Raw genomic sequence first — 26,597 nt, 5'->3', positions numbered from 1 at the left:
TCAAATACAGACTGAAGACTCATCTTTTCAAATAAACCCTTAACTAATCTTTTTAAAAAATCTCCTATGGTTTTAAATATTTTCAAAGCTTGAGCTTGGTCTCTAAGGGCATCTGTTAAAATATAAATGTAAATAAAATATAGCAATAAGAAGATAAAGAAAAAAATATAATATTAATTAATTTATTAATATTAATAATAATAATAATATTAATTAAAATAATATTAATTTTAATATTAATTATTTAAACACCATAACTTTAGCAGTACACCAAAAATTAGCACTAAGCAGTTTTTGGCTGGTCTTGGATGGTTAATTACAGTGTTGCAATGGAAAGGGAAAAAAGTGAAAGGAAAATAGAGAAAACAATGGTACAGACAACTGAGAGAAAAAAACTGAAGGGAAAACAGAACAGAAATTAGCTCAGAATCATAGTAGAAAATAGCACAGCAGTGTCTGTGTTAATTAAGTTGATTCTGGAACCCCATTAAATAAGATCTCAGAAGCCATTTCACTTTTGGCAAAATACATACATATAAACATACACATTTGTAATAGAATGAAGCTTATGTGTGAATGTAATGATTTATGTTTGAATACAATGATAAAACTGTACAATTTAAACAAGGCTCTAGTACCCTGGGAACCTCTAGTCTGGATATGAGATACGGATGGGCATGGAGGCGTACAGGCTCTGTATGGCATCCTGCAGAGCATTTACACACAGATGTTGCAAGTGGGCATGTAGATCCTGCAAACTCGTACATAGGTTGCTGGAGCTGGCATTCCAGGTGGTCCCTTAAATGCTTAATTGGTGACCCGGCAGGCCAAGGAAATGTTGTCAGAGACTTTCCTGGAAAACTCTTGCTGTGTGTGGATGAGCATGATCCCGCTTAAAAATGTCAGTTGAAAGACCTGCCGTGAGAAGCAACACATTTGTTCGTAGGATGTCCTGCATGAATCGCTGGTTCAAATATACTGCACATATACTAGGTTCAACTAGAGCCAGGGAAACCAAAAGAGTAAGAGACCTGAACCAACAAAAGTCTGTTTGGAAGGAAAAAGTATCAACTCAATTTAACATAAAGTGTAAAAGAAAATAAATGTTTCAATTTGACAACCAAAAATGTTTATTACCCGGGTAACTGAAAAACAATAGAATACAAATTCAGAAGTATAGTATTGAGGAAAATGAGACATCTTTGGAAATAGAATGTCTTTTAAAGTGATCACAGTTTTCAGTTTCAGTCCAGGGGATTCACTATTGTTGAGCAGATTCCTATGACTATGGAAATCCAACCACATTTAATCTAACCACAATTAAATGCACTTTATCTGGGTGGAGAGATTTATCTGGATAGTTTTTTATTTATGATGGTTTTGATTGGTGTATGTTTTGGTCACGCCTCTGAGAGAAAACATTTAAAAGGCATACAGAAGTCTTTCTTTTTCTCTTCAGCCCACTAGTAGAAGCTTCAGGTCAGTTCCATTCTTTAACTCTTCTATTTCCAAGATATCTATGTATTAGAAATGAAACTAGAGTTGTAATTAGAGCTGAGATTTTTCTACCACATTTTTTTCCATAACAATGAATGGGGTGCAAAAATGTATGCTCCCCCACAAACCACCCTAACAGGGCCGCATGATGCTAGAAAATATATATTTTTTTCTGTTATTATGTATTGAAGTATTACAAAAGGCAAGGGTTTTCACCAGATTTAATAAGCTAAAAAGTCCTAATATTTTGCCAGTAGTGCAGGAATAATATACCTTTTTACAGTGTCTTCAGTGTTCTCTCACACGTCTAACTGTGTAAGACCAGAGTGATCATGGTGGAGTATAAGGTTGAGGTGTTGGACAGCACTGTCCTCACCCTGGACACCATCTACATCAGGCTGATAGGCAGCGTCTGCAACAGTAAGCCCCAGGTTCTCCACAGCCCACTTTCATCGGTACGTTCTGACACGTTGCTTTCTTGCATTATAGAGTTTATTTTATTAATTCATTCATTCATTTTGTAGATAGAGTTGGAGAAATGTCATAATAGGTATGTAGTTTAATCATTTTTATAGGTAAAGTTAATGACAAGCATGTATAGTGGCACACCCTAACAAAAAGAAACTTTTTTTTTCAATTTCAAAGGTCTAATTCTGCTAAAATCCACTTTTTCTTGTTCTTTGTGAAATATTATAGGTCTCTCTGAGCTGTATATGCTTGCTGCACATGAAACTTTTCCTCCTTTGTCTGCAGTAGCTAGTAAAAGAAAATCCTCAGAAAAACGAGTCAATTAGAGAGACGTTACATGCAGGGCTGGACTGTTTTTAAGGAAGCATTAAATATAATAATACAAAACAAAGATGGAGAAAAATATTTAAAAGAAAATTAAAAATAAGAATGAGAAAAAAGGAGTACAGACATGTTTAAATTGAGCTGAAAGCTGCTCAAACAGGAACTTTTTTAGTCTGGATTTAAAGGTGTTCAGTGTGCTGACACTTCTGGTGCTGTCTGTCAACAGATTCCATTTAACAACAGTGACTAAATGCTGCCTCTCCGTGTTTACGCTTTACCTTAGGTAGAACTAACTGGCTTGATCATAGTGATCTAAAAACTCTGCACGGTTTTGGCTGTGTGAGTAACTGAGTTCGCAGAGCTGAGCTAAACTAGCCGGTTAGCATTAGGTAGCACAGAGCTGGCTGTGTGAGTAGCTGAGTTATCGTTAGCTGAGCTGAGCTAAACTAGCCGTGTAGTGTTAGCTAGCACAGAGCTGGCTGTGTGAGTAGCTGAGTTATCGTTAGCTGAGCTGAGCTAAACTAGCCGGGTAGCGTTAGCTAGCACAGAGCTGGCAGAGTGGAGCTGAAGTAGCCACTTAGCATTAGATAGCACAGTGTTAGTAGCTGAGTTAGCAGAGTGGAGCTGAAGAAGCCACTTAGCATTAGATAGCACAGAGCTGGCTGTGTAATCAGCTGAGAGTGTTAACCGAACTGAGCTAAAGTAGCTGGTTAGCATTAGCTAGCACAGAGCTAGCTGTGAGTAGTTAAGTTAGCGCTAGCCGAGTTGGGTTAAAGTAGCCGGTTAGCATGAGATAGCACAGTGTTAGTAGCTGAGTTAGCAGAGTGGATCTGAAGAAGCCACTTAGCATTAGATAGCACAGAGCTGGCTGTGTAATCAGCTGAGAGTTAGTGTTAACCGAACTGAGCTAAAGTAGCAGGTTAGCATTAGCTAGCACAGATCTAGCTGTGAGTAGTTAAGTTAGCGCTAGCCGAGTTCGGTTAAAGTAGCCGGTTAGCATTAGATAGCACAGTGTTAGTAGCTGAGTTAGCAGAGTAGAGCTAAAGTTGCTGCTTAGCGTTAGATAGCACAGAGCTGGCTGTGTAATCCGCTGAGAGTTACTGTTAACCGAACTGAGCTAAAGTAGCCGGTTATCATTAGCTAGCACAGAGCTAGCTATGAGTAGTTAAGTTAGCGCTAGCCAAGTTGGGTTAAAGTAGCCGGTTAGCATTAGATAGCACAGTGTTAGTAGCTGAGTTAGCAGAATGGAGCTGAAGTAGCTGCTTAGCGTTAGATAGCATAGAGCTGGGTGTGTGAGTAGCTAAGTTAGTGTTAAGCTAAGCTAAAGTAGACGGTTAGCATTAGCTAGCACAGAGGCAATTAGAGTGTGAAACTGTTTCTAACACAGAAGCTACACTGCTCATTACTAAAGCCAGTCAGATGGGTTCACTGGAATCCACTAAAAGCAGCTCCAGCGCAGTGTGTGTCCTTTTCCATCTATGGCCAGCACAAGTATGGTGTATAAGTTTGTATTGTTATTTATTTTTCTATGTATATATAATACTAAACTGTTTTTTTTTTTCTTTTTTCTGACAGGAGCGCACAGTCACAGTGTGCAGTGACAACAATGTTGGCACCGTCCTGCTGGTAGAACTAGAGGCCAGGTCAGGCTTTCTGCATTTCCTTAAGGACTGGTTCTGTGCCAAGCTGGTGGTGACCACACCTGAAGGAGATGAAGTCGTCTTCCCCTGTTACCAGTGGCTGGACAGCAAAAAGCCAATCGTCTCTCTCCGGAACAGCAAGGGTTAGATATATTACTGATTTATTACAGGAATGTCTTAATAAAACAGAAATACAGTTTTTAGTCAGTTACAGCCTTCATTTAATATTTAAAATGTGCCCCAGCATTATTTTTTATTTTTCTATTTTTGACTCACTATGACCCACTATAAATCCAAACTTGGGGGCGGGGCTGATTATAAGGAAATGCTTTTTCAGCTCTCAGAAACAAGCTGACAGTTCTTAGAAACACAGCTCTCACTGCACAACATAGCACCACGACCCGGAATACCAATAAAAGTAATCGATGTATTAGAAATCATACTGGAAATAAATAGATTGATAAATATTATTATATGTTTTGTGAACTGCTAAAGTAACCAATAAGCTTTAGCTGAGCTAAAGTAGCCAGTAAACGAGAGCTAAGCAGACCTCGAATAGCTGGAAAGCGTTAGCTGAGCTGAGCTAAAATAGCCGGTAAGTGTCAGTTGAGCTGAGCTAAGGTAGCTGGTAAGCATTAGCTGAGCTGAGCTAAAATAGCTGGCAAGCGTAAGCTGAGCTGAGCTAAAAAAAAACAGTTAGCATTAGCTGAGCTAAAGTGGCCAGTAAGCGAGAGCTGAGCAGACCTAGAATAGCTGGTAATCGTTAGCTGAGCTGAGCTAAAGTAGTCGGTAAGTGTCAGTTGAGCTGAGCTAAAGTAGCTGGTAAGCGTAAACTGAGCTGAGCTAATTAAAAACAGTTAGCATTAGCTGAGCTAAAGTAGCCGGTAAGCGAGAGATGAGCAGACCTAGAATAGCTGGTAATCGTTAGCTGAGCTGAGCTAAAGTAGCCGGTAAGCATTAGCTAACCTAAAATAGACAGTTAACGTTAGCCTTAGCTGAGCTAAAGCAGCCAGTAAGCAATAGCTGAGCTGAGCTAGAATAGCTGGTAAGCGGTAGCTGAGCTGAGCTAAAGTAGCCAGTAAGATAGCTGAGCTGAGTAAAAAAAAATAATCCATTTGTAATCCATTTTTTGTGTAGCTTCACTTGTCCAGAATGAAACAGAAATTACCCTTCGCTACCAAAGGCAACAGGAGCTCGAAGAGAGGCAGCAGAACTTCAGGTAAGTGTATTTGCTATCAGTTTAACCTGTTTAATCAGTTTCATTGCAAAAAACAACAGGTACACCCACGTACTCACCCAATTTCAGTCTTTTATTTAATATATTAATTAATTACTTCAATTAATAATAATCTCATTAGGCATGTTCGAGATACAGCTGCGCCTCACCTTGTAGAAAGCACTCTGATACTAAAGCATTAAACTGCATGGATATAAGCTACAATAACACCTTTGGATAACAGCTAGGTTACTATCAGGAGAAATTATAAGCACAAAGTACTGTGTATTATTTGTATGAGAGGAAATAATATTATAACAAAGCGATTCAATATTGTTTTCAAACCTACCTGGCCTACTTAATATTTAAATGTTATATATTTTTAGGTTTATAATTTAGGTGTGCATTTCCCCCGTATAATAATAATAATAATAATAATAATAATAATAATAATAATAACAGTAATGGCGATAAAACAAGCTTTCTTGTTTGCAGTCCACAGTTTTAGAGAGAATTTAGAGATTTATATTTTATTTTTATTTTTTACAATGAACACAGGTGTGAGAGGGGAGTTTCTAGCCAAAGGGGATTAAGCTCTGTAGTCATAAAGCTGTACTGCGGGTGAATCCTGCAGCCGCCTTTATAATTATGAGATTATGATGTCATATGTCATTGTGAAGTGCCAGTGGTGTCCACTAAAGTCGAACATGCCTCTTTGATTTAAAATCATATACTGCTGCTCAGGGACAGTGGCTCAATGTAGCATAGCTGCAGTTCGTAACTTGCCACTAGGGTTCACAAAAACCCAATTAAAAATTTTATAAAATTCACCCAAAACAAACATAAATTTAACTTGTTACAAACGATGTGGACAACAAATCTGATGTGTGAAAACGTCGTTGAAAAAAACAATATTGATGTGAAACCATGGGCGTGGTAGTGAGAGATGAAAATCCTGATTTTATTTTTTCGCTCACGTTCCTTGTGTACTGGCATTGATCAGGACCCGCTGACACCCCTGTGTGAAACTGATGAATTAAGATTCAATTTTAAAAAGTGGCTTAGCTGTACTAACTTTGCCCAGGATAAGTAGTTAAAGTGAGCATTCACTGTGGGCCCTTACCTTACTCTACCTCATTTTACCTCACTCTACCTTGTTCTATGTCACCTTGCCTTACTTAACTATGCTCTTCCTCACTTTACCTTGTTCGGCTTCATTCTGCCTTACTCTACTTCACTTTACCTTAATCTGCCTCCCTTTACCTCGCCCTGCTGCACTCTGCCTTACTCTAACTAACTCTACCTTACTTTACCTTGCTCTGCCTCCTTTTACCTCATTCTACTGTACTCTGCCTTACTCAACCTTCCTTTACCTCGCTCTGCCTCCTTTTACCTCGCCCAACTGCACTCTGCCTTACTCTAACTAACTCTACCTTACTTTACCTCGCTCTGCCTCCTTTTACCTCGCCCTACTGCACTCTGCCTTACTCTAACTAACTCTACCTTACTTTATCTCGCTTTGCTTCATTTTACCTCACCCTACTGCACTCTGCCTTCTCTAACTAACTCTACCTTACTTTATCTCGCTCTGCCTAACCTTGCCTTTCTCTGCCTCACTCTTCCTCCAGCCTTATGTCGTGTGAGTGTGTAAGAGCTCTCTTTGTTGCAGTATGTGGGTGATGCAGTTATTAATGTTGTCATAGCTCTTTTAATGTATATATCATAAAAATTTATATCACAATAATGATTAAAATGTGATTTATCTTACAGTCATAATTCTCACGAAGATCTTAAAAATTTCAATCTGCTCCGTAAATTTTGTCTACCAACTGGTCTACCTCGTTCACTCATTAACATTATCTCTGTCCTGCAGGTGGAAGAAAAATTCAGATTTACCCTCCAGCATTGATGCAGATTCAGCTTCTAATTTACCGAATGAGGTCAGATTCTCATTCACTAAGGACATGGAAATGATGTTCACCGCTGTGAAAGTGTAAGATCCAATTAATCCAATTCATGTTACCATTATATAATACTACCAACAAATCTCAATTAATGGGTAATTATCAGTGCCTTTTGAAGTCTTAAAACTACTAAAATTATTTATCATATTTAGACAGAAAATATATTTTCCAACAAAATTATTTTATTTTCCCATTTTATTTGTACTTTTATGCTAAATTGTTCCATGTGACTATGTACTGTTTCGAAAATACATTTTGATTTTCTAAAATTATTATAATTACCGTGATATTTTACCACAACAGAAACAACTTAAGCTAAGATAATATTTTCTCATATTTTAATATTCTCATATTAAGTGAAATGAATATTGTTAAGGTTGTGTGTCAACCTCACCATGGTAAAGGTTACTTTTTTAAAAGGGCAGGGTTTTTCCAGTATTGCAGGGTGAAAAATAGCTTAATCATTATCTAAAAAAATGTAATTCTATTTATTAAAAATATTTAACTGTTGGTTAGAGTTAAGGTTAGCATTTCTTCTTTACGTAAAAAAAATTCTCTGCTGCTATTAATAATATCTCTTAAATCAAGCTACCATTGTGTTTCTCAGACTGGCTGAGCTGGAGCTTGAGAGTTTGATAGGCTGCTCAGAATCATGGCGCAGTTTCAACCAACTTCAATCAATCCTCCGTCACCCCAAACCCAACAAGGCTGGAGGTGAGTTTCTCAGAGTTCTAAATAAATATTATCTATTCGGGCTCTAGCAGTCTGATCAGGTCTGATTAATATAAACTACGTATTCTTACAGCTTACGTCCAGCAGCACTGGCAGGAAGATGAGTTCTTCGGCTATCAGACGCTCAATGGATTGAACCCCATGCTGATTGAGCGCTGCACCAAGCTGCCCAGCAATTTTCCCGTCACTGAGGACATGGTCAGGTCTTCTTTGGAGGGGAGCAGTTTGGAGACGGAAATGACGGTGATTTTGAACTCAACAATGCATATGCAGTGGACTTGGGATCAGTGTCGCAGAAATCACACACACACACACACACACACACACACACACACACACACACACACACACACACACACAGGAACAGAAGGCTGGAAGATTTATTCTGCCTGCATAAAATAGCATGGGGTGCAGTTAAGTCAATCATATATTGTGATTTCTGTATTTTTTTTTATTTTTATTTTATGTCTCTCACTGTGGGCATGCACCTAGGATGAAAATTTCAGACCCCTCCATGATTTCTAATTGGGAGAACTTGCAAAGTTGCAGGGCATTCAAATACTTATTTATGCATATGAGATAAATGTGAGGTGCATGGGATGTATATGTGATGAATGTGAGGTGGATGGGATGTATATGGGATGAATGTGAGGTGGATGGGATGTATATGGGATGAATGTGAGGTGGATGGGATGTATATGAGATGAATGTGAGGTGGATGGGATGTATATGAGATGAATGTGAGGTGCATGGGATGTATATGTGATGAATGTGAGGTGGATGGGATGTATATGGGATGAATGTGAGGTGGATGGGATGAATGTGAGGTGGATGGGATGTATATGAGATGAATGTGAGGTGGATGGGATGTATATGGGATGAATGTGATGTGGATGGGATGTATATGGGATGAATGTGATGTGGATGGGATGTATATGAGATGAATGTGAGGTGGATGGGATGAATGTGAGGTGGATGGGATGTGGACGTGAGGTAAATGTGAGATGAATGTGATGTATATGAGATGAGTGTGAGATGAATGTGAGGTGGAAGTGAGATTAAAATGAGATAAATATGAGGTCGAAGTACGATGAATGTGAGGTGGATGTAATGTGTAAATGAGTTGGATGTGAGATAGATGTTATTTGGACATGAGATGAATAGAAGGTGGATGTGAGGTGAATGTGAAGTGGATCTGAGGTGGATGTGTTGTATATGAGATGAATGTGAGGTTAATGTGAGGGGAATGCGAAGTGGATGTAATGTATATGAGATGAATGTGATGTGGATGTGATGTGTAAATGAGGTGGATGTGAGATGAATGTGAGGTGGATGTGTTGTATACAGTGTTGGGAAGGTTACTTTTAAAATGTAATCCCTTACAGATTACTGATTACATCACTCAAAATGTAATTTGTAACGTAATCAGTTACATTACTTCAAGTGAGTAACCTAATCTGATTACTTTGGATTACTTACAATATTGTCATTTTTTTTAAGCCTGAATGAATGTAGCAACCACATATTGCATATTATCCTTTTATTTTTCTTTCCAGTTAACAAATAGATAAACAAATAAAACAGCCTTTTCAATCACTCTATTAAAATACTTATGAAACCATTTCATCAAACAATTTTATGAAACACGTCTATAAATTGATGATAAAACAATTTAAAACCAAACAATGTAACAACAACTGTAAGCTATCTACTTGCAGGTTTGCCACCAGTGTTAATTTTGACAACAAATTTTGATTTAGTCTTAGTCATAGTCTTGTGACGAAAATAGCATTTAGTTTTAGTCACAATTCAGTAATTTAGTCGACTTAGTTTTAGTCAACTTAATGTCATAAGAATATAGTCTACTAAAATTACAGTAAATTTAGTTGACTAAAATGTAAAGGGTGTAAATGTAAATGCTTTTTTCATCAGTTCCCTTGAATTATTAACTCTACATGTATACAAAATGAAACGTTTAATAACCAATTGAGTAATATTGTTAATGTTTGAATGTGAAATATATTTATATATGATTTAATGTATATTATTATTATTATTATTATAGGTGTGTGACTATATATATTTTACATTTAAATTTTTGCTCTAGAAATCAGGTCATAAAACAACTGAATAGTTAATTATAGTTTAAACAGAGCTGTAGATGCAAAAACAGCTTTTAAATGATCTAGTTTTATCTCCAGCACTAACCCAGCACTCCTACTGGACCTACAGTCTATAAATGAGATCAAAAACACACATTCACACACTGTGCTGTAGAGATGCTCTCAGGATATACTGAGAGACTTCATGAGTTAAAGTGAGAAACTTATGAGAAAGTGCTGTAAGGAACTTTACACAGACTTTTGGGTTCAGAGATTCACTTGTTTTATTTTGGATATATTATTGAGTTTCTTTCTGACCTGCTGCTGATTTAACACTAGCTATATCTTTCCCACTGTGAGACTAAACAGATGATCTGATCTTAATGAGTGAGTTCTGTATCAGTTCTGTGTTTTAGTGCACTGCCGAGTTAAACACACCATCTGCTCATGAAATAACATCAGCATTAATACTCGGATCTCTGCATGGAGATCTGTGTGACTCTGGTCTGCAGAAGCTGAAAGATTAGTGGTGTTTTTACCGGAGATGGAGTCGCTCCACACGGTTTACACGTTATCTTGTTTTTTTGCGACGTCAAAGGAGAAATATATCGCCCCTCTCTCTCTCTCCTTGCTGAACACTGTCGAGTTAACTTCCAGTCGAGCTCCGTAAGTATCGACAGGTTAATTCCCGGGTTTGTAACTGAGCGCGCAGCGCTACTGCAGGAAAAACAGGTACTGATTGGATGACTACCCCGCTTGTCCCGCCTCTCCACCTTCGCTAAAGTAGCAGTGATTGGATCTCTTCCTAACTGGTCACTACCTTTCACAGAACTAAATCAGTTCTGATTGGATTTCGTCCCTGCCAAACATTTTCGTCTCGTTTTTATTCGTTGACCAAAATGTCAATTAATTTCGTCTCGTTGTGTGAGCGGAGCCGCTGTCTGCCCCTCCTCCCTGTGTGTGTGTGTGTGTGTGTGTGCAGCGAGACGGGAGGAGGGGCAGACAGTTCCCTGTCATATCAGAGCGATTCACCGCAAAATGTTATTTGCGTTTTGTCAGTGTTGGAAGAGCAAAAAAATAGGAAAGTACCGCAATGTAATCCTTTAATTTTAGCAGAGTAACTGTAATCTGATTACCATTTATTGAAGCAGTAACTGTAACGGATTACAGTTACTTATAATTTGTAATCTGATTACGTAACGCCGTTACATGTAATCCGTTACTTCCCAACACTGGTTGTATATGAGATGAATGTGATGTGTAAATGAGGTGGATAAGATATGAATGTGAGGTAAATGTGAGGTGAATGTGAAGTGGATGTGAGGTGAACATGAAGTGGATGTGATATCTATGAGATAAATGTGACCAGTCTGAATTCTGGAAAAGAGGTGGTGAATTTACATGTATTGGGGAGGGATGTGCTAGTTTTTAACCTTCTAGTGTTGGGAGCAGTATAAGAAAAATGTATTCAAATATAGTAATTAAAATTGTCCTCTGTAATTGTATTCTTGAGGAATGGAATGTCACTTGGGAAGCAAAAGATGATGTTGGGTAAGAACATGAGAACGTGAACCAATACTGAGAAATAACCCTAATGTTCTCCAGCGAGTTTTAACCGAGTTGTGATTCTTGTTTTTGTTCTGCAGAAAGGAAATATCTTCCTCTGTGATTATAAACGCCTGAAGGGATTTAAGGGAAATAAGATTGATGGGAAACAGCAGTATCTGGCTGCTCCACTCTGCCTGCTCTACAGCACCCCTGAGAAAACTCTCAAACCCATCGCTATACAGGTACGTCTGTAGATTTAAGCACTGGCAGATCTTGACAGCAGAGCTTCAGCCAGTATATTTAATAGAGTGGAAATCACTGTGGGTTTTAGATTCTGATCCCGATCCCTGCTAATTCCTTAGTTCTATTTCCACATCCCAGTTTACCAGGAATACACACACAACAGCAGACAGACAGTGCACTGCATCCATGGAATTGAGAAAGCTAACTGGTTCAGCAGAATCAGCATTAGGTGCTGCACAGCCTAAAAAGCCTCAGAATCTTTCTAAAACTCTCTATGAGCAGAGACAGTATAAAACAATACGTAATATTGGCAGTAAGTTTTAAAAATGACGACAGTTCAGAGCCCAGAAGACACAAAGCTAATTTTCCAGGTAATTTACGGTAATCACTGAGCTTCAGTAAGGTTTGCTTACCATAGCATTGTAAGTTATCACCACCACTAGCATAGTAGGGTCAGGTATTTTAAGTAATTTCAACCATTTTCATCCTGTCATGTTATAGCATGCTAACATGAACTGCTACCAGTCACAACAACTGTTCACTACCCCGGGTGTACCTCATGTCTGGGAAACCAGAAAGCTGAGCCTTTCAGAGGTATTGGGAGCCTAACTCAGCAAAATGTTTCGTGGTTGTGTCATATTGTTGATTAGATAATAAACAACCACATCAACCTAGGTGTAAGGTGTTGGGTCTTCATGTTTGAGTTAAAAATGTTGCTGATCAAATCAATAAACAACCTGTACTGTGTTGCTATATTTATGAACAAATATTAAACACTTTATATATAAGTTTGGAAACATCCACAGTTGCTCCAGAAGCCGGATAAAAACAATCCCATCTTCCTGCCCACTGACTCCCAGTGGGATTGGCTCTTGGCAAAGATCTTTGTGAGGAATGCAGAATTCCACGAACATGAGCTCAACTTCCACCTGCTGCGTACTCACCTGCTGGCTGAGGTTTTCACCATCGCAACCCTCCGCAACCTGCCATCAGCTCACCCGCTGTACAAGGTGAGCATCTTTACAGTTTATTTTTAGTTGCATCACAGAGGCATGTCCAGCAGCCAATGATCTCTCACCAAGAGGTACACTACACAAAGTAGCCTCAGAAAGCATTTTATATGGCCAGCAAGGCAAGACCCAGTGTTTAACCAGACTTTAAGAGTTTAACCTATTAAACCAACAAGCACAGCACCATCCATCTGTTATCAAACCCCAGAACCTACTAATCTAACCAGCACAGCACCATCCATCTGTTATCAAACCCCAGAACCTACTAATCTAACTAGCACAGCACCATCCATCTGTTATCAAACCCCAGAACCTACTAATCTAACCAGCACAGCACCATCCATATATTATTAAACCCCAGAACCCACTAATCTAACCAGCACAGCATCATACATCTGTTATCAAACCCCAGAACCTACTAATCTAACCAGCAATGCGCCATCCATCTGTTATCAAACCCCAGAACCTACTAATCTAACCAGCACAGCACCATCCATATATTATTAAACCCCAGAACCCACTAATCTAACCAGCACAGCATCATACATCTGTTATCAAACCCCAGAACCTACTAATCTAACCAGCAATGCGCCATGCATCTGTTATCAAATCTCAGAACTTACTTATCTAACCAGCACAGCATCATACATCTGTTATCAAACCCCGGAACCCACTAATCTAACCAGCACAGCGCCATCCATCTGTTATCAAACCCCAGAACCTACTAATCTAACCAGCACAGCGCCATCCATCTGTTATCAAATCCCAGAACCTACTAATCTAACCAGCACAGCATCATGCATCTGTTATCAAACCCCGGGACCCACTAATCTAACCAGCACAGCGCCATCCATCTGTTATCAAATCCCAGAACCTACTAATCTAACCAGCACAGCATCATGCATCTGTTATCAAACACCAGAACCCACTAATCTAACCAGCACAGTGCCATCCATCTGTTATCAAACACCAGAATCTACTAATCTAACCAGCACAGTGCCATCCATCTGTTATCAAACCCCAGAACCTACTAACCTAACCAGCACAGCATCATACATCTGTTATCAAATCCAGAACCTACTAATTTAACCGGCACAGCATCATACATCTGTTATCAAACCCCAGAACCTACTAATCTAACCAGCACAGTGCCATCCATCTGTTATCAAACCCCAGAACCTACTAATCTAACCAGCACAGTGCATTCCATCTGTTATCAAACCCCAGAACCTACTAATCTAACCAGCACAGTGCCATCCATCTGTTATCAAACCCCAGAACCTACTAATCTAACCAGCACAGCATCATACATCTGTTATCAAATCCCAGAACCTACTAATTTAACCAGCACAGCATCATACATCTGTTATCAAACCCCAGAACCTACTAATCTAACCAGCACAGTGCCATCCATCTGTTATCAAACACCAGAACCTACTAATCTAACCAGCACAGCATCATACATCTGTTATCAAACCCCAGAACCTACTAATCTAACCAGCACAGTGCCATCCATCTGTTATCAAACCCCAGAACCTACTAATCTAACCAGCACAGTGCCATCCATCTGTTATCAAACCCCAGAACCTACTAATCTAACCAGCACAGTGCATTCCATCTGTTATCAAACCCCAGAACCTACTAATCTAACCAGCACAGTGCCATCCATCTGTTATCAAACCCCAGAACCTACTAATCTAACCAGCACAGCATCATACATCTGTTATCAAATCCCAGAACCTACTAATTTAACCAGCACAGCATCATACATCTGTTATCAAACCCCAGAACCTACTAATTTAACCAGCACAGCATCATACATCTGTTATCAAACCTCAGAACCTACTAATCTAACCAGCACAGTGCCATCCATCTGTTATCAAACACCAGAACCTACTAATCTAACCAGCACAGTGCATTCCATCTGTTATCAAACCCCAGAACCTACTAATCTAACCAGCACAGCATCATACATCTGTTATCAAACCCCGGAACCCACAAATCTAACCAGCACAGCACCATCCATCTGTTATCAAACCCCAGAACCTACTAATCTAACCAGCAATGCGCCATGCATCTGTTATCAAATCCCAGAACCTACTAATCTAACCAGCACAGCATCATGCATCTGTTATCAAACCCCGGGACCCACTAATCTAACCAGCACAGCGCCATCCATCTGTTATCAAATCCCAGAACCTACTAATCTAACCAGCACAGCATCATGCATCTGTTATCAAACACCAGAACCCACTAATCTAACCAGCACAGTGCCATCCATCTGTTATCAAACACCAGAATCTACTAATCTAACCAGCACAGTGCCATCCATCTGTTATCAAACCCCAGAACCTACTAACCTAACCAGCACAGCATCATACATCTGTTATCAAATCCAGAACCTACTAATTTAACCGGCACAGCATCATACATCTGTTATCAAACCCCAGAACCTACTAATCTAACCAGCACAGTGCATTCCATCTGTTATCAAACCCCAGAGCCTACTAATCTAACCAGCACAGCATCATACATCTGTTATCAAACCCCGGAACCCACAAATCTAACCAGCACAGCACCATCCATCTGTTATCAAACCCCAGAACCTACTAATCTAACCAGCAATGCGCCATGCATCTGTTATCAAATCCCAGAACCTACTAATCTAACCAGCACAGCATCATGCATCTGTTATCAAACCCCGGGACCCACTAATCTAACCAGCACAGCGCCATCCATCTGTTATCAAATCCCAGAACCTACTAATCTAACCAGCACAGCATCATGCATCTGTTATCAAACACCAGAACCCACTAATCTAACCAGCACAGTGCCATCCATCTGTTATCAAACACCAGAATCTACTAATCTAACCAGCACAGTGCCATCCATCTGTTATCAAACCCCAGAACCTACTAACCTAACCAGCACAGCATCATACATCTGTTATCAAATCCAGAACCTACTAATTTAACCGGCACAGCATCATACATCTGTTATCAAACCCCAGAACCTACTAATCTAACCAGCACAGTGCCATCCATCTGTTATCAAACCCCAGAACCTACTAATCTAACCAGCACAGTGCATTCCATCTGTTATCAAACCCCAGAACCTACTAATCTAACCAGCACAGTGCCATCCATCTGTTATCAAACCCCAGAACCTACTAATCTAACCAGCACAGCATCATACATCTGTTATCAAATCCCAGAACCTACTAATTTAACCAGCACAGCATCATACATCTGTTATCAAACCCCAGAACCTACTAATCTAACCAGCACAGTGCCATCCATCTGTTATCAAACACCAGAACCTACTAATCTAACCAGCACAGTGCATTCCATCTGTTATCAAACCCCAGAACCTACTAATCTAACCAGCACAGCATCATACATCTGTTATCAAACCCCAGAACCTACTAATCTAACCAGCACAGTGCCATCCATCTGTTATCAAACCCCAGAACCTACTAACCTAACCAGCACAGCATCATACATCTGTTATCAAATCCAGAACCTACTAATTTAACCGGCACAGCATCATCCATCTGTTATCAAACCCCAGAACCTACTAATCTAACCAGCACAGTGCCATCCATCTGTTATCAAACCCCAGAACCTACTAATCTAACCAGCACAGTGCATTCCATCTGTTATCAAACCCCAGAACCTACTAATCTAACCAGCACAGTGCCATCCATCTGTTATCAAACACCAGAACCTACTAATCTAACCAGCACAGCATCATACATCTGTTATCAAATCCCAGAATCTACTAATTTAACCAGCACAGCATCATACATCTGTTATCAAACCTCAGAACCTACTAATCTAACCAGCACAGTGCCATCCATCTGTTATCAAACACCAGAACCTACTAATCTAACCAGCACAGTGCATTCCATCTGTTATCAAACCCCAGAACCTACTAATCTAACCAGCACAGCATCATACATCTGTTATCAAACCCCAGAACCTACTAATCTAACCAGCACAGTGCCATCCATCTGTTATCAAACACCAGAACCTACTAATCTAACCAGCACAGCGCCATCCATCTGTTATCAAACCCCAGAACCTACTAATCAGCGCCATGCATCTGTTATCAAATCCCAGAACCCACTAATCTAACAGCACAGCACCATCCATCTGTTATCAAACCCCAGAACCTACTAATCTAACCAGCACAGCATCATACATCTGTTATCAAATCCCAGAACCTACTAATCTAACCAGCACAGCACCATCCATCTGTTATTAAACCCCAGAACCCACTAATCTAACCAGCACAGCATCATACATCTGTTATCAAACCCCAGAACCCACTAATCTAACCAGCACAGCGCCATCCATCTGTTATCAAACACCAGAATCTACTAATCTAACCAGCACAGCATCATACATCTGTTATCAAACCCCAGAACCCACTAATCTAACCAGCACAGCATCATACATCTGTTATCAAACCCCAGAACCTACTAATCTAACCAGCACAGCGCCATGCATCTGTTATCCAATCCCAGAACCCACTAATCTAACCAGCACAGCATCATACATCTCTTATCAAACCCCAGAACCTACTAATCTAACCAGCACAGCATCATACATCTCTTATCAAACCCCAGAACCCACTAATCTAACCAGCACAGCATCATCCATCTGTTATCAAACACCAGAACCTACTAATCTAACCAGCACAGTGCCATGCATCTGTTGTTAAACTCCAGAGCCTACAAATCTCACAAATTTAACCACAGCACTGTTCATCTTTTTTCATTGCCAAGTAGCTGTTAGCCATTAGTGACAATTCACCATTTGGAGCTTCATAATAAAAGCCTGAGGGTAATAATATAATAAGATTATATAAATAAAAATGTATGTATACTAAATTTAAAGACTGTATTGGCTAAAATATTAAAAACATCTTTTTTTTATTTTATTTGGACTGCTTTATTTTATTTCGACTTCAATAATAAATATTTTTAACAAAATATTATCAAATTTCTAAATTCACACAGTGGCTTATATGAAAACTGAAAGTGTCTACAATTGACCTCTGTATGGAAATCTGTGTTATGAGCTCCTAACCGCTGCAGAGGGTGTCACCTCATATTTTAGAGCATATGAATGATAATGATAAAAAACGTTACTTTTATTAATGGTTAATAGTTGGCTAAGGCTATTAATTATCCAGCCAATTCTATTTGTTTTGGATATAATGATATTTTACAATAAAATAAAATTATATGTTGTTATATGTTATCAATGACACTGCTTTCCATATTTAGCTCCTGAAGCCCCACACTCTCTACACACTGCAGATCAACATCATGGCCAGACACCTGCTGATTTCACCTGGAGGGATTTTCGATAAGGTATGAATGTTCATGAGTAAAAAACTATATTACCAAAAATAGCCGCTCATCTGCATTGTATTTGTTGATGTATGGCTTTGATGGATCTGCTCTGCCATGGAAACTCAGTCCGTGAATCTCTCTACACTCTACTAATCTTAAGATAATTTAAAGGCCACATAAAGTTTGGAGATTTATAGTGTTTAACTGCAGAAAGTTGGTGAGCTCTGCACACTATGCTCCTCAGCATCAACTGACTTGCTCTGTCAGTTTACGCTGACAGCATGATTTACTGTCATTTCCAGTCATTTCCATTTTGTTATAATATCAGTGACAGTTGGCTGTGGAATATTTAGTATTGAGAAAATTTCTCCACTGGATTTGTTCCACAGGTCTTGCATCCTATCATGGTACCACAGTGCTAGAATTCACTGAACTCCTGAGTGCGACCCATTCTTTCACTAATGTTTGCAGAAGCAAATTCAAATACTATTCAAATACCAGCTTTTTAGCTCCATACCCCATGTTGCTAATCAATTATTGTCTTTACTTGTTTCTGCCAGTTCACTTCAATAGGTCAGAAAGATGCAGTCAAGACATATCTGCCCAATGTCTTCTCCACCTTGACCTACAGCTCCCTCTGTCTTCCGGAAAATATCAAGGAGAGAGGTCTGGAGGACATCCCCAACTACTTCTATAGAGACGAAGCCCAAAAGCTCTGGGACATCATCAAAAAGTACAGTAGGAATGATCTCTAAAATGTATATATATATTTATACATACAACAGGAGGACATAAAAGTGCTTACCCACTGCCCTGCCCTAAAAAAAGGCATTCAGAGGCTACTATCGGGTAGTGAACCTCATAGTGAGGGACTGCTAAACATGCCTCTATGATGCACTCTGAGACATTCTGCTCAGTTGACAGAATTTCTGGCACATCTTTGAACTAAGAGAAGCAGGATGGTCATTTTGTTTTATTGTTTGCCATCTTGGCCATCTATCAGCCAGAGAGCATTGTCTAATCTGTGGGCAAATATGCCACAGGATGCCATAGAGCTCTCTTCAGTTCCAATTCTTCATTTCTTTTGCCTAACAATGCATGACTGACCAGATGAAGATTTTGAGAGTTTGCTGTTTTGATATCTCCATGTTTACAGTAGCTCTTGTATCAGCTTCTTTACCAGTGCCACTCTTTCTCAGGTAACCAGCAAAAGCTGTTTTGGCTAGAATTAATATATTTAGCTTTGCAGGTATAATTTTTTTTGTCTCCTCCTCACTCAAAATACTCTTTTTCATTTAAAAGAAAAAAACGTAGGGACTGCTGGTTTAAATTCTTTATTCAACTATTCAACTAATTATTAAACTGCTTGTTATCACATGTACACACATGGACAAAATTGTTTGGTACCCCTCGGTTAATGAAAGAAAACCCACAATGGTCACAGAAATAACTTGAATCTGACAAAAGTAATAATAAATAAAAATGCTGTGAAAATTAACAAATGAAAGTCAGACATTGCTTTTTAACCATGCTGCAACATTTATTTGAAAAAACAAACTGATGAAACAGGCCTGGACAGAAATGATGGTAGCCTTAACTTAATATTTTGTTGCACAACCTTTTGAGGCAATCACTGCAATCAACCGAGTCCTGTTACTGTCAATGAAACTTCTTAACCTCTCAGCAGGTTTTTTGGCCCTACTCATCATGAGCAAACTGCACATTTCTCCCTAGAACCCCCTGATAGTCTTGAGATTTCATTGCATCCTGCACAGATTCACAAAACCATGTGCCAGATGCAGCAAAGCAGCCCCAGAACATAACAGAGCCTCCACCATGTTTCACAGTAGAGACAGGGTTCTTTTCTTGATATGCTTCATTTTTTACAGATTTTGCCATCTGTAAACATAGAGCTGATGTTCAACTGTATCTACCTGGAGATGGTCTTATAACCTTTACCTTTAAGATGCTGGTCTATAGTTTTCGTTCTAATCTCTTGAGACTCCAAACTCTTTCCTTCACTTTCTTTGGTCTATGTTGAGTGTAGTTCACACCATGTCACCAGACAGCACAGTGATGACCTGTAGCCCTATATATAGATCCACTGACTAATTACAAGTGTGTAGACACCTATGATGATAATTAGTGGACACACCTTGATTGAACATGTCCCTTTGGTCACATTATTAATTATCAGGAGTACCATCATTTTGTCCAGGCCTGTTTAATGAGTTTACTATTTAAAATAATCTGTTGAACCACTGTTTACAATCAGTGTCAGATTTTTGTTTGTTCATTTTTATAGAATTTTGATTTATTATTACCTTTGTCCGGTTCAAGTTATTTCTGTGAACTTGTGTCTTTTTTCTTTCTTCTTCCCTCTGTCTTTTTCTTTTATTAACTGAGGTGTACCAACAATTTTGTCCATGTGTGTATTTTTTTGTTGGCCTAAATATGAGTATGTAATGTCTGTCTGTATACTTTAGGTATGCTGATGGAGTTGTGAAGTGCTACTATCTCAGCGCTGAGGACGTGAAGAAAGACTCAGAACTGCAGAACTGGATCAGTGAAATATTTAACTTTGGATTTCTGGGAAGAGAACAGAGTGGTATGGATTCTGCTGCATCTAATTATTACTGCACCTTATTAATCATATCAAATATTCATATTTTACACTGAGCTTCAGTCTTTTCCTGTTATGACTTACAGGAAAACTGGCTCAATCCATATCAGCAACATTTGCTGCAAATTCTACATAATCCACCTCTACAGTAACTGTTTAACACCTTATCCTAATGCAGTGTTCCAGTTCTATGTTGCAGTGTTATCAATATTGTACAGTTTTTTCATGTTGCACCAGATCGAGTGCACAGATTGTATCCATTTTATACATGGAGACACATTTCTTTTTAGTTTTTGTAGTTGATAAATGTTGTGCCTTTTCAAGCCCAAAGGCCTGTATTTGGGCACATTCTTAAAATTACATGTTATTTATTAGCTTTATAATAGATTCTGAATTATTATTAGGTATTATGCATGTATAATTGAGTAACTACATAATTAGTGGATACTAAATAATTAGTGGGTACCTAATTATTAGTCGATACCAGACACTTGTTGGATACCTAATAATAATTACGTAAAATAAGTGCAGGATGTATCCCATTGCCAGGCTGTTGTTAGATTGTTAATATAAGGTTGCTGTTCTGTTTTTAATTGATTTCTAGGTGGTTGTTATGGTGTTGTTTAGAGGTTGCCAGGTATGACAGTGTAGCGAGGTCATTTTTATGTTTTGGTGGTTGCGTGATGCTGCTTAGGGACTTCTGTGGTGTTGCTAGGTGGTTGTTTGGAAGTTTCCATGGTATTCCATGCAGGTGGTCGCTATGATGTTCAGATAGTTGATCAGGTGTTGCCAAGTGGTCCCCCATATTGATGGTTGGGTGTTACAGGTGTTTGAAGTTCAAAGGTTTTAGGACTACAAATGTTCTATAGTGTTTAGTCCAGAGGAATGGAGGGTCATTACAGGTGGTTTGGTTTTAAACTCTTTGTATACAACATTTCTGATGAATTCTGCTTTCCTCAGGAATTCCAAAGTCTTTCAGCACAGTGGACGAGCTCATCAAGTTCGTGACGATGGTGATCTTCACGGTGTCGGCTCAGCACGCTGCGGTCAACAACGGCCAGGTTCTGCAAACCCCATTTCTGGGTGGGTTTTTATCTGAATCTGATTAAAAGCTGGTTCTGATTCTCTCTCTGCTGTTCTCCAGTTTGATTTCGGGGGCTGGATGCCCAATCTGCCGACCGCCCTCAGGCTCCCCCCACAATGTAAGAAAGGTGTGACCACAGAGGAAACCATATTTCAAACCCTGCCTGACGTCACAATCACCATCCACGCCATAGCTGTCCTTTATCTGCTGAGCAAGAAGTCCTCTGACCACGTGAGTCTACAACCAGGACTAATTAATCAGGGTGGCCGCGGATCCTTTAAAAGTCCTAAATGGTATTAAATTTCATTTTTGTCAAATAAGGCCTTGAAAAGTCTTATTTTGTCTTAAATTTTCAACCAAAATGTCTTAAATTTGCGGAGCTAAATTTAGGGGGGGATAATTCCGTCAGCCATGTGTTGAACTTCGGCGGTGGAAATCGGTAGTTAGCCATACAGTGCCAACCCAGTCTCATTTCCCAGGCGTACGAAATGGTACGCAAATCTAAACACCGGCATGCGTACTACACACGCTTAGTGCTGCGTACACATGCTACGCTGCTATTAAGTATATGAAAAGAGCAAGAAAGAGAGCATAGGACACAGCGAGCGAGAGAGAGAGACTGAAACATAACGCCCGCGCGAGAGAGAGAGAGCGCGCTTGTAACATAGTGAGAGAGAGATTAATTAAAAAGTGATTAAACAACTTCAACTTATGCAGGTGTCCACTCAGGCTCACTCACCTGGTGGAGTAAAAATCACACTATGTTTCTGTTTCCGGAGGTGTCATAAAGCAAGGCTGTAACAGATGTAGGGCCCTAGAAGAGAGGCACCCTAGAACAGCTCTGTGATGCACTTGTTTTCACGGTCCGGTAAACATTTTTATTGTAATTAAATACGAAATGCAAGATATTATTTGTCTGTTTTAATAAGCACAATTTTTTAATTAAATGTAATAATATTTTTTTATTTTATTTACTCATTCTCATATTTAAAATACCTAATACAGATAAGAGAATAAATTATACATATATATATTAAATATAATATACAATAAATATATAAATATACAATATATATATATATATTTTAAGTATATAATAATAATAATAATTGTTGTCATTGTTATTATTATTATGTTTATTATTCACTCTTATTTGTATAAGGTATTTAAAAATTGTGCTTATTAAAACAGACAAATAATATCTTGCATTTCGTATTTAATTACAATAAAAATGTTTACTGGACTGTGAAAACAAATGCATCACAGAGCTGTTCTAAGGTGCCTGATCACAAAATCAAACAAACATCCTTAGAAAGGTGTTTGAATTTTGTTTTGTATAAAGTTTCATTGTGTATACTGTACAGTGAGAAAATTCTAATGTTTGTGTCTCGTATTGTCCGTCTTGTGCATTGACATTTGAAGTTTTCATACAGCTAGATTAAACGTAAATAATCAGTTGTTTTTTTATTTTAACATGTATGATCGTGCGAGTTGGTCTTAATTTTATTTGGAAAATGGTCTTAAAAAGTCTTAAAATGTCTTAATTTGCACTTGGTCAAACCTGTAGACACCCTGTTAATTTAGTCCAGAAAAATCTGATGCAATCTAAATGTAGTGGAACCTTCACATTAAGTCAGATATTTTTAACCAGTAATAAAAAGGAATGCAGTTTTTAATACAGTGGAAACCTTTACAAACAGCAAAGCAGTATAATCAATATGATCTATATAAAATCAAGCATTATAGTGAGGACCGTTAAACTGTTATTTTTTGTTATTTTTTTCTGCTGTAATGAAGAAACAAAAAAGTGACCCCTCCTCCTGTCTTTGTTTTCTGCAGTACCAGCTTGGAAATTTTAGGGAGGAGCTATTCAGCGAGGCTGTACCATGTGGCCATATTGAAGAATTTCAGAAAGCTCTCAAAATATTACAGGATGAAGATGAAAACAAGAACCAGTCCCTTGAACCTGGCTACCTTTACTTAAACCCAACAACTGTGGATAACAGTGTTGCTCTGTAGAATGCTGGACTGACCAGTGGGGGTCTCTGACAGTTGCATATCCTTATATGCAGATTGAGAGCCTGAATTTAATTTAACATTTTTTTGTGTTTTGTGTAAGTGATTAAACCTTACCTTTTTCTTAAGTCTTTTACAATTGGTGTAGCAGACAAGAATGCTGACACTATAGCCTAAGGTTCACAAGTTCAAATCCCACATTATGCCGCTTCACCACCAGCAGCCGGAGTCTAAGAGAGCACAATTGGCTATTCTCTCTCTTGGTGGGGTTGGTGGTACTCTCTCCCGTCATTACTCCCAAAGAGTATCAGAGTAGGCGTGCGCTGTTTCTCACCCTCCAGGATCAGAATTGGGATTTTAATCAAGATTACTTGCTCATTTTTATTTCAGAGTAAAATTTGTTTTACCCAAAAGTGTTTTCACACTGCAATTGAAATTTAAATATGGTCATTATTAAGACTTGAATTTGGCATCACCTGGCCATTTCCTAAAGATGGATCTGAACAAGCCGAACATAGCCGTAACAATTTAATTAATCTGCAAATTCAATTTTTTCAGCCAAATTTTTGCATGGTGCTCCTTTCCTTTTTTTCACTCTAAAATTGTAATATTTCACTAATGCTGATTAAACAAAAATAAAATAGTATTTTATCTTTACCTTAATGTCTTAGAGATCAGCTCATCTTATAATCTTATACTATTCACATTTTCAGTAAACATGGCCAGGGGTGCCCAAACTTTTGCATTCCACTGGATTAAGTTGTTTTTCTTGAAATGGGTTTAATTTGATTGTTTAATTTATATACATATATATTTACAGTTATGAGTGTGTATTGATTTGCAGTGGTTAGAATAAACTCATATTCAATTATACTAATACAAAATCTAAATCAGGGGATGTAACTGCTTGTTTGCAAAAGTCTTCAAGAGTATGTGCTTAGTATGGGTGTAAACTTAAGCATAAGAACAACTGTGAACACAGAACTGTGGTGTTTATCAGGGCAGAAACAGAATTAAGACCTGGTGAAGATGGATGGAGGTGAAAGTGGCCTGAGTAGACCGTAGATGGATGTGAGGGTGGCCTGAGTAGACAGTAGATGGAGGTGACAGTAGATGGAGGTGAGAGTGGCCTGAGTAGACAGTAGATGGAGGTGACAGTAGATGGAGGTGAGAGTGGCCTGAGTAGACAGTAGATGGAGGTGACAGTAGATTGAGGTTAGTATAGCCTGAGTAGACAGTGGATGGAGGTGACAGTAGATGGAGGTGAGAGTGGCCTGGGATGACAGTAGATGGAGGTGAGAGTGGCCTGAGTAGACAGTAGATGGAGATTAGTATAGCCTGAGTAGTCAGTAGATGGAGGTGGCCAGGGCTTTTTCTCAGTACATTATAGGAATACCACAATAACACTGATGACTGTGAAAAGTTTGACCTCTGTAAGCGTTTCATATGGTCGTACCATTTAATGAGACTTGCTAAATGAGAAGAAAAACATGGTAACAATCATGTTACTTACTTATTCTTGTTGTGTAATATACCCAGTGTGCCTTGTGTATGAAAATTGACCAGAAAATAAACGTTTATTGATAGTCAACCTTATAATCCAGGGCACATTGTGTGAAAAATACAGTAAGTATAACAAATACTGTCTTGTTCGTTTGTTTGTATTATTTAATTTCTGACAAAGTTCCAAAATATATATTGTATAGTGTATATTAAAAATATTTTTCTGGTAAGGTTGCAAGGCAACCATATTTGTATAGTTTCATACACATTGGCAACACATACAAATACAAAGACATAAATAAAGAAAACAAAAGCAATAATGTTTAAAACATCTTAAAATGAAAGTTAATTGAATTGCTACTTGAAAAGAAAAGTATTTTATAAAACGAAAGAAAGAAATTTAAACATATGAATGAGGAATAAAATGCTTAAAAATTGGTGCATGCAATGAACTGATATTCCACCAGGGGGCAGCAAACATCTGAATTTATTTTCTTATTTCTGTAATTATTATTTACAAGTTTAATATATGTTATTGCTATTAATTATACTCCTTTCATTAGAGCACCTGAAAATCTCACATGTATCTTATTACATGTTACATTTATGCTTTAAGTCTTTTTGTGTTTTAGTGAATTTACTCCTTTGTATTTTTTAATGATGTAAATAATAATAAATTAACTTTTTTTTTATTTTGTTTTCTCAAATTTTATATTTAAAATGAGATTTAATAGATTTGTTCACTCTCTGTAAATTAGAGATGCACCAAATCGGAAGGTGCTGCAACTAAACAAAATGAAATTTTAGCCAAATGCTGAATAAAAAAAAAAATCTGTCATTTTTCACCAGTAAATAAATGTAATAGTATTTTTAATTGCTTTTCAAAGAAAAGGCCATTACAAATCTACATTTTCCGTAAAAAAATTCTCCTATTTTTCTCCCAATTCATCTGGCCAATTGTCCCACCCATTCAGCTGCTACTCAGCTGTATATCCCCAATCAACTAGTGATGCCTCAAACACAATGAGGGGGAAGCGCAGCGACACACGAAACATCAGCTCACAGATGCCTTGTGCTGCTCTATATCACCGTAGGAGTTCAATTAAATTTAATTGAATTCAATTTTATTTATATAGCGCTTTTTACAACAGAAGTTGTAAAAAAAATTAGTGATAAGGGGAAAGAGTGCCGTCTGCCCACCCAGAGAGAGCAAGGCCATTTGTGCTCTCTCAGGGCTCCGGCAGGTGATGGCAAGCTGCATGACC

General features: G+C 38.4%; 1 protein-coding gene across 1 annotated transcript; it reads left to right on the top strand.

Moving 5' to 3' along the window:
• The first annotated feature begins 1,035 nt into the window (after positions 1 to 1,035).
• Positions 1,036 to 25,994, top strand: LOC103039932 (polyunsaturated fatty acid lipoxygenase ALOX15B-like). The gene is made up of 14 exons (XM_022676364.2): positions 1,036 to 1,952; positions 3,865 to 4,072; positions 5,067 to 5,148; positions 7,019 to 7,138; positions 7,717 to 7,823; positions 7,915 to 8,084; positions 11,590 to 11,733; positions 12,541 to 12,744; positions 18,038 to 18,124; positions 18,667 to 18,839; positions 20,593 to 20,714; positions 21,690 to 21,790; positions 21,874 to 22,044; positions 23,653 to 25,994. Exons 1-14 carry the CDS (start codon positions 1,830 to 1,832, stop codon positions 23,830 to 23,832), a joined length of 1,992 nt encoding a protein of 663 aa, XP_022532085.2. The 5' UTR covers positions 1,036 to 1,829; the 3' UTR covers positions 23,833 to 25,994.
• Positions 25,995 to 26,597: the final 603 nt, after the last annotated feature.

Source organism: Astyanax mexicanus, chromosome 17 (assembly GCF_023375975.1).
Source record: "Astyanax mexicanus isolate ESR-SI-001 chromosome 17, AstMex3_surface, whole genome shotgun sequence".
Taxonomy (NCBI): domain Eukaryota; kingdom Metazoa; phylum Chordata; class Actinopteri; order Characiformes; family Acestrorhamphidae; genus Astyanax; species Astyanax mexicanus.
Note: the sequence above shows the minus strand (reverse complement) of the source record. Positions and strands in the feature narration are given on the sequence as shown.